General features: G+C 42.5%; 1 protein-coding gene across 2 annotated transcripts in view; it reads left to right on the top strand.

Annotated features, from left to right (window-relative positions):
- LOC311060497 (GTPase IMAP family member 8-like) overlaps positions 1 to 15,497 on the top strand; it is a 48,389-nt gene that overhangs the window by 12,601 nt on the left and 20,291 nt on the right. Inside the window, exon 6 of one of the 2 annotated variants that reach the window (XM_084078693.1) lies at positions 14,856 to 15,126. The exons of the other annotated variant lie outside the window; for it this stretch is intronic. Within the exon in view, the coding sequence (XP_083934819.1) occupies positions 14,856 to 14,924 (69 nt within the window). The 3' untranslated portion in view covers positions 14,925 to 15,126. Of the gene's footprint in view, positions 1 to 14,855; positions 15,127 to 15,497 lie in introns of those variants that run through there. 2 annotated transcript variants of the gene reach the window in all.

Below are 15,497 nucleotides of genomic sequence, written 5' to 3'. Positions count from 1 at the left end.
CAGCATCATAGCCATGATGCAGGATAATTTATTAAATGAATACCAATGTTTCGATCTGAAAAGTGTTCTTCAGGGATTGATTCAATCCCTGTTTCACTGTTACATTATAAACATAAAACATTTGAGTACATACGGATGGTAGAATGCAGGTAAAATGGTAAATATTAATTATTATTAAATGGAGTCGAGTTAAATACATTTGTCTCAAAATCATTAGCATATGGCAGCCTTTTAGAATGTCGATTTTGTGGGGGGTGTCATTTTTCTGTTTTTTTAGGACTTGGCAGGCCGGATTGAGATGGTCAAAGTATGTTTCCCATGTGTGCCGTAGACTAATAAGTGTTTAGCTGAATAGGTATGGAGAAAAAAATGCTGGTGTATCATAGAGACATGATTGGTTGTTCTGAATGTGCGTAGGCTAAGGATTTTGGCAACCTCTCTCTCTGTCTCTCCGCCCAGCTTAACTCTTTCCAGGAAATTGAAACCATTGTATTAATCAGGTTTATCTTGTATCTGACACTGTGTGATACAGATCAACTACGAAGTGAACAATTACAACTCAGTGTCTACAGACAAGGACCTTGGACAGACATCAGGATAAATAACAGGTGAGGAATTAAACACATGTTTGATAGTGTTACAGTGTAGTCTACAATAGAACTGTATGACTTTACATTATGATAGTATAAGGTGATGCTGATGAAATATTTTTAAATATCTACATTAAATACAAATGTTGCTTATTGGATGCAGTTTGTGAAGACGTAATAATTTTTTGTTTTGGTTCAGAATGGGCCATTAGGGGATTATGATACACTAAACATGACCGACCGTACGCATCACAACAACAAAGACAAACAGAAAAGGCAATAAATCTGTTACCTTATTTAAGAGTCTGTATGCTGGAGTACTTGAAACCCCAATTAATAATACTTATTACAGCATTGGAAGGGGAGAGGGAGTGAGTTTGAGGGAAAGCCGTAAAACCATTCAAAGGGTGATTGGCTGTAATCACAGATTCCCAGTGACTGATTTGTTGATAGGCAAATAACAGCTCGGCTTACTTGGGCATCAGGTATACCTACATTAAATGTTTTCATGATGACACATGATTTCGGCGCCCGCGCGCTTTGCATTGTGCCCCTGGCCCTCAGCTTGGTACCCTAGACATAATTTGGCCCTTGGGGAAATCTAATTGGGGAACCCTGCTCTAAGGCAAATGGTTGGCTTTGTTCAAGTACTGATATATCCAACATTAAATAAAATGAAGACGTAGATATGACAGTGAAAAAGCAGCACTATAGACCAATTATTTGTTTACCAACATTGAGACTGGATGCACAGGTGATTGTTTCATGCAATCAATTCTCAGCCTGTTGTTTCGGGGTGCGCTAGTTTCAGCACACCCCAACCCCCTCTTGTGTGTTGGCTAGTGCTGCGCGCCCTAGCGAGACCTGACAGAATGGGTTTGACACTTGCGCAGTATGACGCTTGCAACCAACGTGACGTCGTCTGTTAAGGGGTCTATTGCTGTCATGTCCTGGGTCTGTCCCCAGCCCCTCCCCTCTCCTCTCTGGTCTCTGATTCCCTTGAGTGGACTCACCTGCGGGTGTCAGCCGTGCCTAGTTGGCTAACGAGCCTCAGAGACTATTTAAAACTGTCGGTGACTGCACTCTGAGCTTGTTCATTGATTGTATTGCTGTTTGCCAAAAACACCCGGGTCCCTGACAACGTAACTTTTTCCTCTTCTACCCGGTTGAACCCGGTTTCCTGCGCAAGTGCTGACATTTTTACCGTTGACCTAATAGAGCCTGCCTGCTTGCTCAGGGGATAAATTGAATCTAGACCATCAGGTAAAATTCTGTGATCCTGTGTCTAGGTGAGACATGACCTTTGACACGATCTAAATGTCTCAATAGAAGAGCAGGGAGACACAATACAACCACCCCAATTGTATAAGTTATATTGTATTAACATCTACCATACATATTGGACAAAATTACATTGTGAGGCTTCAAGATACTGTTAACCTGACTAATAACTTGATTACTATTGGTCCAAACCATTTGATAGACAGATGGGATCATTGGGATGAATCTAAATAATATCCATGAAATAGAATTGTTTTCAACATGATGGAGCCAGTGTTGCCCGATTTGCGAGAGAAATATGCAACCAGGTCTATGAAAACAAGCCCAAGAGAGACGACTACAGGCCACATGAACACTTTAGCCCTATACATACATCGGCTATTTGAAAATAGCCGATCTACAAGTTCTCAATGCATCGCGATGCGACACGTTGTGAGCTTGTAGATCTTCTATTTCCCCAAAAATCTTGAAAAAAAGTGACAAATGTGGAATATTTTTGAATTTTTTAATAACACACATCTGGTACAGGGGTCCCTCGCACAAATTATTTTCAGATGGGGGATTACATATTAATTGACCTGACATGACATGAAAATGTTTGAGAACCACTGGTTTAAACAACATTTAGAAACAAGCCCAAATAAGCACAACCCGCAACTACCAAAATTTACAAGCAACTTTACAGAAAAACAAGCCCAAAGTGGCTTATAAGCGGACATGGCAACCCTGCATGGAGCTCTCATTTAGAGTCAGTGTTGACACATCTGAGCTGTCAGTCAACTCATATAACTTGATATGAGGTGGTTAATGTGCGCCCTCTAGTGACACATGATGGAATGTTGCAACAACAGAATGTTGCAAACATTGTATCCCTGTCAGAATCTGTTCCCTTTGCAGGAGCTGGTTGAAATACACTGTAGGTCTAGATATGCACTGTAAAGTAATAGTAGGAAACCTACTATTGTATTTAATTCCCTCTTAGATGGTACTGTTTAATTTTAGTGAAACTAAAAGTTAGTTCCTTGATTGCCTTTTAAGAGAAGCTGCTATGTCATTCCTTCATTGCATGTTGAGAGGCAAGCATGCTGCAGTGTATTCTGCACATCTCTTTACGTTTAGTGTTTTGGAGTAGATATGTCTGTGAGTAAACTCGAATATTATTGTGTCAAGGTGTGTAAGTAAATGTTTTACTGTGATGTGTAGTCAATGTTGTTGTTGTAACTTTTAGTAGTGTTTGTTGGTCTACTCATTTCCATGTGCCATGTGAGCTACAGGTGTCTATGTGATTACATTATTGTATTGTTGGAAATCATATCAATGTGTGCATGTTTTCAGTAGTTGTTACTCGGTAGCAGCTCATTTGCTGACACCCATGTTTTTGTCTTACGATGTCAACCCAAAGTAGTACAGTGTAAAGACTGTACTCTTCTGAAGAAACTGCTTTATTATTGGGAGTTTGTACGCTATCTGTCTAGTCTTTGCACAGACATGCATGTGTGTGAGGACATAATAGTCCCTTCTGCACCATCTGTGCTCGTGCCTGCATTCTACTGCAGTGCAGGGGTCTTCAACGTTTTTCAGGCCAAGGACCCCTTAGCTGGGCGAGAGATGAAGCAGGGAGTGGGACCCCAACTACATATTGTATAAAATTGTGTTTTCGATTAAAACATTTCATAGATTCCATAGATAGCTTCATAGACTTGTTTGACTGCATCATCATATTTTTTTTTGTTTGTTTAGACATTATCTTTTCTATTGTTTGATTCATGTTAATGTGTATTTGAAGATATTTAACCACTTCAACCCTCAATACTTAGTCAAATTGACCTTTGGCTCTGTCCTAGGTCTGCTCAATACCCCCCCCCCCCCCTGCCCCAAACCTCTTTGCCAAAAATAGTCAGCTTGTAGATCGGCTATTATTGGTTAATGCTCCCCCCAGAATATAGATGCTAGGGTTCAAGTGGTTAATGAAAAATGTAAAAAAAAATCTTATCACACAAAGATTGGCGGCCCCCCTGTAGTAACTCTGAGAACCCCCTAGGGGTCCCGGACCCCCTGTTGAAGACCCCATGGTCTACTCTACTGTATGAATGTACTGTATGAACTCTTACAGTATATGTTTATGTCCAATTGAATTTGGAAAAAAAGCAAACAAGCACACTGACACCCACTAGTGGGCAGTGGGCAGAGCAAAAATGCTCTGATGTGGGGGCTGGGGGGTTTGAATGAATGGTTTTACATCCCTGACCTTTTACATCACTGTAAAACAGGACAGACGCACCAACAGTGAGGCATTGAAGACCATGTGGAACAACCCAAGGGGCCTCGCATGCATGCTGTCTGATTAGGTAAGCCCTTGTAGTCCAGGGGCCAACACTGATATTTTCACAAATTGGTACCACCTGAGGTGGCCGTAAAGTTTTTGTATTTTTGTATTCCTACATGTCTCTAGTTTGTATTTTGGTATGATACATCTTCCAATTCAGTAGCTTAATGGCAGTTATCACTACCTACCAGCTAATGTATCCGGTAGGAGACACAAAGTAGAATCTTTGTGTCTCCTACCGGAAATACACCCAGGCATCAAATTATTGCGACAAAAAACAAAATATATCCATGTATTCAAGGCTTCATGGGGTGTGCAATTGATAACTTCTCAGATTTTTGGTGTTTGCAAAAAGACTGCTTTCCATAAGCTTGTAAAAGTTGACCCTCCTTCGGTCTAGGGTCGTCATAGCTGAAAAGGTAGAGAGTCCCCCTGGGAAACTTAAAGGAGGAGTTCACCCAAAAAATGATTATTTTCTGTCAATTGCACACCCCATGAAGCCTTGAATACATGGATATATTTTGTTTTTTGTCGCAATAATTTGATGCCCGGGTGTATTTCCGGTAGGAGACACAAAGATTCTACTTTGTGTCTCCTACCGGATACATTAGCCGGTTTAGAGTGATTACTGTCATTAAGCTACTGAATTGGAAGATGTATCATACCAAAATATAAACTAGAGACATGTAGGAATACAAAAATACCAAAAATGTACGGCCACCTTAGGTGGTACCAAAATCTGCCTTGGCCCCTGGACTATTGTAGATGGAATAATAGATCATCACCTGTTTCAATTGTTCATATTTTAAGTCTGCAGTGTTTAGCAGATGAATGTATCCTTAACACTGAAGGCCACATTTAACTTGTGTTTAGCCTGTGGGAAATGTACATATCCATTTATTGTTTTCTCGAAAGATTTGTGTTCCGTTGCTGATTAAATCTCATGTGGAATATATTTTTTTAACCCCTTCAAATTCACTGTAACATATACATATTATAGGCCAGGGGTCTTCAACGTTTTTCAGGCCAAGGACCACCTAGCTGCGAGAGTGATGAAGCAGGGACCCCCTCTGTATTGTATAAAATTGTGTTTCAGATAAACTTTTGCTGCTCTTTTTTCCCTCTACACCTATAACTCTTTGCCGAAAATAGCCGATCTACAAGCTTGTAGATCGGCTATTTTTGGCTTAAGTTCTCCTCAGAAAAGGGCTGCTAGGGTTCAAGTGGTTAATGTAAAAAAAATAAAAAATAATACCACACAAAGATTTGGCGGACCCCCTGTAGTAGCTCTGAGGACCCCCTAGGGGTCCCAGACCCCCTTTTGAAGAACCCTGTTATAGGCCATCCAGGCTGGCCAGGACAGGCCTCAAAATAACAGGGGTGGGATGCATTGCAGAGACCCTTGGCCAGGCAGGGTAGGGAAGACAGGATGGAAGTGGCCAGCAAGGGCTCTCTCTGGCATGGGACCCGTGCCACCACGTTGATGCATCCTTATGATGACCCTAAGGGGTGTCAAACACACATTTTCGGTACCGCATGCGGGCCCTGAAAGGGGTCCACTGCGGCCCCCAACCTGATTTTCGGAAAAATGAAATCATACTACCTTTTATGGCATAAAAGCAAGTATGATTTTATAGGTAGTATGATTTTTACGCCGGAAAATCATTTTGGGGGCCGCAGTGAATCCCTTTCAGGGCCCGCGTACGGTCCCGAAAATGCGAGTTTGACATCCCTTAGGGCAGGGGTCTTCAACATGGGGTCCGGGACCCCTAGGGGGTCCTCAGAGCTACTATTTTTGGCAAAGAGTTATAGGTGTAGAGGGAAAAAAGAGCAGCAAAAGTCTATCTGAAACACAATTTTATACAATATAGAGGGGGTCCCTGCTTCATCTCTCTCTCAGCTAGGGGGTCCTTGGCCTGAAAACGTTGAAGACCCCTGACTCAGGGTCATCATAAGGACGCATCAACGGGGAGCAGAGGCATGACAGCTTCAGGAATCAGCTTTCAGGACGTATAGTTACAGACTCTATGTCAGTGGTTCTCAACCTATGGGTCGGGACTCGGGACCCACAGGGGGTTCCCCACATGATTTTGGGGGGGTCCCCAGAGGACAGTGAAGTGGCAATTTATGGACTTTTAAGATCTTTTTAATTCCTAAACAAAGACATGAAGAAGACCATTACTGCATCAAAAGTTATCAACAAAACTATACTATACTGGTCAAACATTGGCCGAATTGTCAAATTGTAGAAAGAAGCTAAAATTTGGAAAATAGACGATCTACAAGCTCACACCACTTTGCGCTGTGAGCTTGTAGATCTGAGCTTGTAGATACAAAATTGAATGCCTCAACTCTTACAATTCCAAGTGCTTGTCAGGGTGGGGGGGTCCTCCCCAGTTCAAATATGATTATTTTGGGGGGGGGGGGGGGGTCACGGCCTGAAAAGGTTGAGTACCATTGCTCTATGTAGCATTCAGTGGTTGTGTATAGTTGTCTGGCTACGGGAGACAGAAATGTATTAAAGTTAATTTGGGGCGTTTCCAGTAGGCTACAAAGCATTCCAAATGGAGGAAACGACAGCAGAGATCGAGCGAGAGCTGATGGAGGCAGCAACGCAGAGCGGCACTTTACAAATCGGGATTCAGACTACCAGCAGCACGCCAGCAGGTGAAACATTATGATAGAAATATCAAGCACATGATTAATGTTATTGCCGATCTACACTATAGATATCTTCACTATTTATTTATTCTCCCCCAAAAGTATGGCACCTAACTACTCCAACATACTTTCACTTAGAAACTCCATTCAAACTGGACACGTGTGCTTGTACTTTTCTTTTTTGTAGTTTTTGAAATAATTAACTTTAAGCACCCAATGCATTTCCAATGGGGTTTGCTAGTGGGGAGACAGAAGGACAGAGGAGAATATGCCCCGTGTTCTCACTGTGTCACTGTGGCCACATTTTTTACACTACAAATATTTATTTTACATCACCAAGTTTGCTCAGGTCTGCTCTCTGATGTAATCCAAAGATCTAAGCTAAGTGTGATGTATATATTTCGAGTTAAGACCATTAATATCAACCCATGTCTCTTCACACTCATTCAATCATTACACCTGGTGAAAGCTAGCCTGTCATTCATTGGCTGCTCAGTGGTGCAGCAAAGTAACTAAGTACTGTACATTTACTCAAGTACTATGCAAGTGCTTACAATGCACAATACTATTTTGAGGTACTTTTACTTTACTCATTTTTGTTACCTCTACTCCACTACCATTACAGCATATGACAGCTTTAGTTACATTACATTTTCGATTATTAATACAAAACCTACAGTACTGTAACCACACACAGCCGATCTACAATGTGACGCGTTATGAGCTTGTAGATCTGCTATTTTGGGAAAACCTTAACAGTTTTTGGAAAGTGTGAGTACAGGGGGTGGCAGCGGCCGGATGGCAACTGCGAGGTTCCCAGTTCGATCCTGGGCTCCCCCAGAGTTAGTGTCGAAGTGTCCTTGAGCAAGACGCTGAACCCCTAATTGCTCCCGATGAGCAGGTGCCTTGCATGGTGTGTAAATGGGTGAAATTTTAATGGCAATAATTTTGTAAATTTCAAGCTCCAATTTAACACTAATGGTGTGTATTGGTCAACATGACCTCACACCTCCCCACACCCCATTGTTTCTTTATAGGAACAATATTTTCTAGTTAATCATGTTATTAATCAATAATCATTTTATTAATCATGTAGGACTATTTTCATAGAAGAATTTTGATGTGAGCTTGTAGATGAGTTATTTTTGGTGTGGAAATAACAGCAGCGTTGCTACGTAAGGCATGCTGCGCTCAAGACAGATATCTGTGATTCTGCTCATCATTGGAAGTTACATTTTTTTCCCAGATCCGGGGGAAGGCTCGAGCGATCGGACGGAGGCCGCGGCGAGGCCGCTCCGTGCACCATCCCCGGCCTTGAGTTGGCGTGGTCAGATGGAGACGGTCGACCCGCTCCGCGACGTGGACCTGGCGGATCACGTCTTCGATGAGGACAATGTTCTCCCCCTCTCCTACGACACGGCCTCCCTGCCCCCCCCTCCCCATGGAACTGGTACGTCACAACCCCCCCAATCCTCCCCCCTCCTGCGCCCCTGCTGCTTCTACAGATACAACACACCATTTGCTCGAGTATAGATTTTTGCCATGAGTTGTACTCTTACCGTTAAGCCCTAACTCTTGTGTTAAGCCCTAACCCTAACGGATAAAAATGTAAAATTATATTTAAATCTATAGAAATCTAGAGATAATGTGAAGATGTAACAATATATATCAAATGTAGCGTATATCTATTAAACAAATGAAACCAGCAAACTGATACGGGTTTAGTCACATCTGTGGTCTTTATGAATATTATACTTATTTTTCCAACCAGGAAAGAACAGCGACCCGACAGAACTGAGAATTGTTCTGATCGGGGGAAGAAGAGGATCACACTGCGGAAAGAGTCCAGTAGGAAACATCATCCTGGGAAGAGATGCTTTTGACACAAACACACAAACAAACACACAAACAAACAAGGGTGTCATGAGACAAGCGGTAGTGTCAGGGAGACAGGTCACTGTGGTCAACACTCCAGGATGGAGATTTTCATTTCCCCTAGATCTGACCCCAAATCTGACTAAGTTAGAAATCCAACACAGTTTGAATCTGTGTCATCCAGGACCCCATGTATTTGTCCTAGTGATGAGTTTGGACGTCACCCTATATGAAGGAACAGCAAAGTCAGCAGAGGAGCATGTGAGATTTGTCTTTGGTGATCGAATGTGGACACACACTATTGTGGTGTTCACTGTAACTAATAACAATAAGTCACCTCTGCAGATGGCTGATGTCATTAGATCTGACGATCAATTAAGATATCTTACCGATAAATGTGAAGGTCGCTTCCATGTTCTTAACATTACTGACAGAAGAGATAGAAGTCAGGTCACACAGCTGCTAGAGAAGATAGAGCAGATGGTGACTAGTAATGGTTGTCACTATGAGACAGAAAAACATGTCCCAGAGGAACTGAAGGAGATGGAGAGAACTATCAGCAGAAGAGCAGAACAAAGGAGGGCAGACGCTCAGAAACAAACAACTGGACGTCCAAAACATATGGGTATGTTTGGTTTTACTTTGTTAAAGGGACTCTTTGCTTATCTAAATTGCATTGTTATGATGTGAGGAGATCATACTGGTTTTTATTGTATTTGCTGGAAATTTGTTTTTAAATACACCAACGCTGGTGTCCCTAAAAAAAAAAAAAAATCCTTCCCGAAAATAGTGACAATAACTGATTTATGTGTTGCATGACGACGTGTTGAGAGCTTGTAGATAGTTTTGCTATTTGTCATATGATGGAGTATAAAGGGGTTAACCACATCCCTATCGTGGGGCAAACATTAGGCATAAATAGCTGATAGAAGATATCTAGTGCCGAGCGAAAACAGGAGGAGGTCTAGTATAATACCCTGGGGGACTCCAGTCAACTAAGTATAGGGTTGAAGTGGTTAAGTGCAATATTTTAAACCTAAACTTTATCTTATAACAAACTGTGATAATTGCAGATCTATAAGCTCACGTGTTGCCTGTAGATCGGCTTTTTGGGAATTGTTGAAGAAAATAAAAATGTGGTTAAACAAAAAGGTGTCAAAGTGAAAGTAAACGTAAACAATCTTTTCTTTGACAGGACTGACTGACCTCAGGATTCTGTTGCTGGGAAGGGAGTGGTCTGGGAAGAGTTCAGCAGGAAACCTCATTCTGGGAGACAGTCTTTTTAATGTTAGTCAGGTAGGTCAGAGATCAGTACAGTGTGAGGTAAAAGTAGCAGGGAGACATCTGACAGTGGTGGAATCACCAGGCTGGCCACAGGACAGACCACTACAGGACACCTCAGAAATGGACAAACTGGAGTTCCAGAAGAGTGTGAGTCTCTGTCCTCCTGGACCACATTCTGTCCTTCTGACGGTTCCTCTTGATAAAGCATTCACCAAAGCACGGAGAGTAGCAGTAGAGGAACACATGGAACTTTTGTCAAAGAGCGTGTGGAGTCACACTACAGTACTGTTCACCAAGGGAGACAATCTTGGAGACAGAAGCATTGAGCAGCACATTGAGGCCGAAGGAGAAGACCTCTGTTGGCTTGTTGATAAATGTGGGAACAGATATCATGTCTTCAGCATTACGAAGAGAGATGACGCTCAGGTCACAGAGCTGCTCGAGAAGATAGAGGAGATGGTGGCAGGAAACATAGGTGGACACTATGAATTTGATGGAGATGTTTCAGAGAAGGTGTCAGAGAGGAAGAGGAACGTAGAGGAACATGCCCAGACATTCATGACCGAAAACCACAGACGAAGAACAGCTCTGAAAGCTCTGTTTGAAGGTAATGTTTATATAAATCTATCTGCCTGTCTGTTATGAAACTGGCTGGTAAATTAGTAAAGGAAAACTTCACGGGCGCTCGGGTGGCGAAGTGGTAAAGTAGCTGGCATAACGACAAAATTGGGGAGAAAAAGGACAACCCAATTTCAACCTACCTTCATGTCAACCTATCTATGTATTTGTTGTGAGAAGTAGTAGCTCACAACATGTCGCTATGTGACGCGTTGTGAACTTGTTGATCAGATATTTTCTCTATGTGTCTATATATATGTCTGTGGTTATATTGAACCAATGAATAGTATTAGCAAGAGCTTACTAAATGAACTACATTGGATCCATTTAAACACTAGCCTGATTATCAGCCTGAAGCTGCGTGGAGCTTCAGTCTGAAATTGGCTGCAATGTCCGCGATACCAGGGGGAGGGGATTCAAATTGCCCTAAACCAATCACAAGAGATCCACGGATCCGTCTACATCTGACGTCATCGCACAACTTGTTTTAGCAGATATTCGCTGATTGGCTTGTCGTTAGACCACCCCCCACCTCCGACTCTGATTTGACAGGTTTTTCTTCGACCGTGAAAAGCATTATGACACCAGACCAAGAGGAGCTCACTCAGAGAGTGGGCGGGGTCTATGGTCTCGAACCAGGCTATTGGAACACATGGTTCTTTTTTTCCATTTCCTGAAAAGTTTTGGATATAAGGTTCTACTTCAGTACTCCGCTCTAGGTCTCGCTATGGGAGAGCGCTCCCTGGCGCGAACACAGAAGCATTTTCTTGATACACTTCCAGACAAAATCCATTTGGCTGGATTCTGATTCGCTCCCCTGACTGAAGGTCCCGCCCTCCGCCTATATAGTCAGGGGCCGGATCTTCACTCGTTCCTTCATTCCCTCTTCTCGTCTGAACGCAGAGCTTATTTCCTCGGTTTTTGCCTAAGGTTTGTTAGCTTAACTACGTTTCAACAGGCCAGGACCGACTTCTGTGACCGGGAGACGCTAACAAATCCAGGTGATTTCTGACTTTCTCCTACCGTTAAAACACGGTTTCCGTAATATTTCCTGTGCTAGTAGCCTCAGGGCTTGCTCCTAGCGTTTTAATTCGGATTAGCTTTGATCGCTAACTGTTAGCTTGCTGACTCCAGCTTAGCGAGTGACTAACACAGGGTAGCTGTTTAGGCTAGCTCACCATTGTTGCTCGGCTAGCCCCCCCAGCTATCAAAGCTAGCTCGACGGGATGGTTGGCAGGCCTTCCTCAGAGTTTTCCCAGTCAGGAGTGAGTCAGGCCCTGAGCTAATCTCACTCCCCGCCCAAGCCTCAGTCAAAGCCCCAGAGGCCGAGCTAAGAGCATGGCGTCCGGGACCAGTCAGAAGACCCGGTCCACCTCTCGCTTCGTACCTCATAGCACCGGGGTTACGGTAGTAACCTATAGTTTCCTCCCGACAGTGACAATATGAAGGCTGCTATAAAACTCAATCTCTGAATTCAGGTTCTAAATATTTTTGTTTGTGTCTGTAAGGAGAACATCAGAGTCTACCAGATGTGAGGGTGATGTTGGCTGGTGGAGAGGAGCTTCAGAGGAGCAAAACTGGAAATTACATACTGCAGAGTGCTGTGTTTTCAGAAACTCCATCCAATGTGAGTAATATATGAATGTGATGTTATAATGAATGACCTCAACGTAAACCATAAAGATATCAAATAGAAATATTTCTGGTGATAATGTGAACGTATCTGCTGTCATTAATGATTTACCACTTCCATTCACCCTGGTGTCACAACATTGTTCATGATTTTTCACAACCCCCCCCCCTTTTCCTTGTTCTAAAATAGCAGATCTATGTCTATATCTGTCACATAGCGATGTGTTGTGAGCTTGTCCTTCTATTTTTTAATTGCCAAAGTATAAAATACCGTTTAAGTGTTTAAGACTTCATGACCATTGAACTGTCAGTGATCAATACACACGTTGCCTCTCAAATTAAAAAGGAGTCATTACATAAGATAGGAATACTTATTGTATTTTACATTTCTCTATAATGGTTGTGATTATTAACCATCTTCAGATATATTAAGGTTGTTCATTACTTTTTTATTATTTATGTATTATTATTTATTTTTTTAAGTGTTCCTGTGACACTGTTAGACAAAGTCAAGGAGAATAGTCAAGGTTAAGAGGGAACTCTTCACTGAGGACAGAATAGAATGAAGGTGATGATTATCATTTATGACTAACATATAGTAAACCTCATATTCCAGAAGGTTAAAACCCAGACTAAAGTGACAGAATGTGTCAGACAACAGAGTCAAGTTGCTGAAAGAAATGTGACTGTGGTGAACTGTCCAGACTGGTCGACTACACCTCCACCAGAGATGAAAGACATCCTTCTACACGGTGTGGCTCTTTGTTCTCCTGGACCCCACGCTGTCCTGTTGAATGTTCCTGTCCTGTCCAGTTTCTCTGAAGCTGACAGGAGATCAATGGAGGAACACATGGAGCTGCTGGGGGACAGAGTCTGGAGACACGCTCTGGTTCTGTTCACATGGGCATACTGGCTGGGAGGGAAACGTGTTGAGGAGTACATAGAGTCTGAAGGAGAACCTCTGAGGTGGCTCCTGAACAAATGTGGCTACAGATACCATGTTCTAGAAGAAAAGTTGGTCGTTCCAGAGATAGAAGAGTTGATGGAGAAAATAGAAGACATGGTGACGAGGAACAGAGGACACTATGAACCTTTAGAGATGACACCGTTCAAAACTCTGAAAGACAAATTGACAGACGAAGAACGGAACTGCCTGGAAGAAGAAATTAAGAAGAAAGAGGAGGAGATGATAGAGAGGATGTTGAAGTTTATGGTGAAGGAGCCAGAAGAACCAGCTCTCAGGAGGAGTAGGGGCAGCCTGCTGCACCTTCCTCCAAGTAGTGAGTATCAATATAATTGATCTGCAACAACAGTGATTCGGACCACAATGGAAACAAGTCCCCAGAACTTGTGTTTTAGTGTGTTTTCCGTGCTGTTTACATTCAACCAACTTGGAAATAGTTTTGGCCACAAACTACCAACTGACAATATTGTGTACCAGGGATGGACCCCCATATGAAAATATTAGTGTTCAAAATGTTCAAAATTATAAAAAACAATTACAATTTACAATATTTTTCTAAATGTTTTAAAAATAGCAGATCTACAAGCTCACAAGCGCATTATGGCCCGCTGTGAGCTATTTTGTCTTTTTTTTTGTTCTTTATTTACCCAGGGTAGTAGCTGAGCACAAATGCTCATTTCCAGCAACACCCTGCACATACTGTAGAGTAGACACACCCTTAGGCCACCCTAATCTTATTATGAGCATTAGTGAGGGCCAATTTCATGAAGATAGGTTGAAAATGGGTGAAGTGGTCCTTTAAGATTCCTCTTTTGCAGTTTTTTCTTTCTTGTTTTATTATCATTGTAAATGTCTTGTTGTCTGTTGTCTTCTGTTCCAGTGAGTGGTGGTACGCCATCTGAAAAGGTTTATTATTGGCTGGAGAAGGGACATGAAGCTGGAGAAGGATCCTCTTCGGGATATGCTCCCAGTCTGGCAGACTCTGATGTGAGAGATGAAGATGTTTCATAGATGAAACTTTAGTTTGACATCAATCACACACCTTTACATTTTTATTTATTTCATTAAAGCTGCGCTATGTAACTGTCCTCTTCTACCCCGGATTTGAACCCGGTTTCCTGTGCAAATGCTGACATTTTTACCATTGAGCTAATAGAGCTTTCCTGCTTGCTCAGGGGATAAATTTAGTCTTGACCATCAGGTCAAAATTTGTGTCAGATCCTGTGTCTAGGTGAGACATGACCTTTGAAATGATGTCAATGTCTCAATAGAAGAGCAGGGAGACAAAATACAACCACCCCAATTGTATAATTTATATTTTATATTATATTAACATATTCTACCATACAGATTGGACAAAGTTACTTATAGTGCCGCTTAAAGGGAAACAGTGGTAGTAATTATTTAAGTAGGTTAGAGCTTGAAAGAACTATCTCTTAGAAGCTGTCCATAGACAAAAGAAGAGAGGAGACACAATTGAGAAAATGTTGAGAAATAGAACATACAGCAAAGAACTATAACAAAAGACTATCATGTCAGACAAATCACAACCGACATACGTCTCATAACATCACATTAACCACCATTGTAAAAACAGTAGGCCTAATATCTGTTCCTTTTCCAGATACAAGAGACAGCGGAGGGGACCACGGACCCGGACGGGCACCTGCTATCGACAACCAGGACCAATTGAACATAACTGCCAAGCCTCAGTTCCCGCTGCCCCTCAGCACCAGGACAACTGGCGTGCCGTGTACGTGCCCAGCCTCAGTTCCACAACCATTAAACTACATACAGAGTAGTGACACGGTGAGCCAACTGCCGCCAAGCCTTCCTAACCCTCCCACTGACCACCTACTGAAGCTGAAGGGCTATACTTGAACTGTGACCTGAATGGCGTTGAACTGTGACCTAAATGGCGTTGAACTGTGACCTGAATGGTGTTGAACTGTGACCTGAATGGCGTTGAACTGTGACCTAAATGGCGTTGAACTGTGACCTGAATGGTGTTGAACTGTGACCTGAATGGCGTTGAACTGTGACCTAAATGGCGTTGAACTGTGACCTGAATGGTGTTGAACTGTGACCTGAATGGTGTTGAACTGTGACCTGAATGGTGTTCGTTGCCACGCCCTCATTAACCTCGTTCCCAGATATGACAAGGAGTAAAGCCTGATAAAGGACTACAGCTGAAATTGCCTAGGGCGGGACTTCCTTTGTATGTATTTCCCCAGGAAGCCCTTCCCCCAGTCTTTTTCGTCCAATC

This window comes from Gymnoscopelus microlampas (genome assembly GCF_963454915.1).
Source record: "Gymnoscopelus microlampas genome assembly, chromosome: 14".
Classification (NCBI taxonomy): Eukaryota; Metazoa; Chordata; class Actinopteri; order Myctophiformes; family Myctophidae; genus Gymnoscopelus; species Gymnoscopelus microlampas.
The sequence above is the reverse complement of the archived record's forward strand: the minus strand, read 5'-3'. Positions and strand labels throughout refer to the sequence as shown.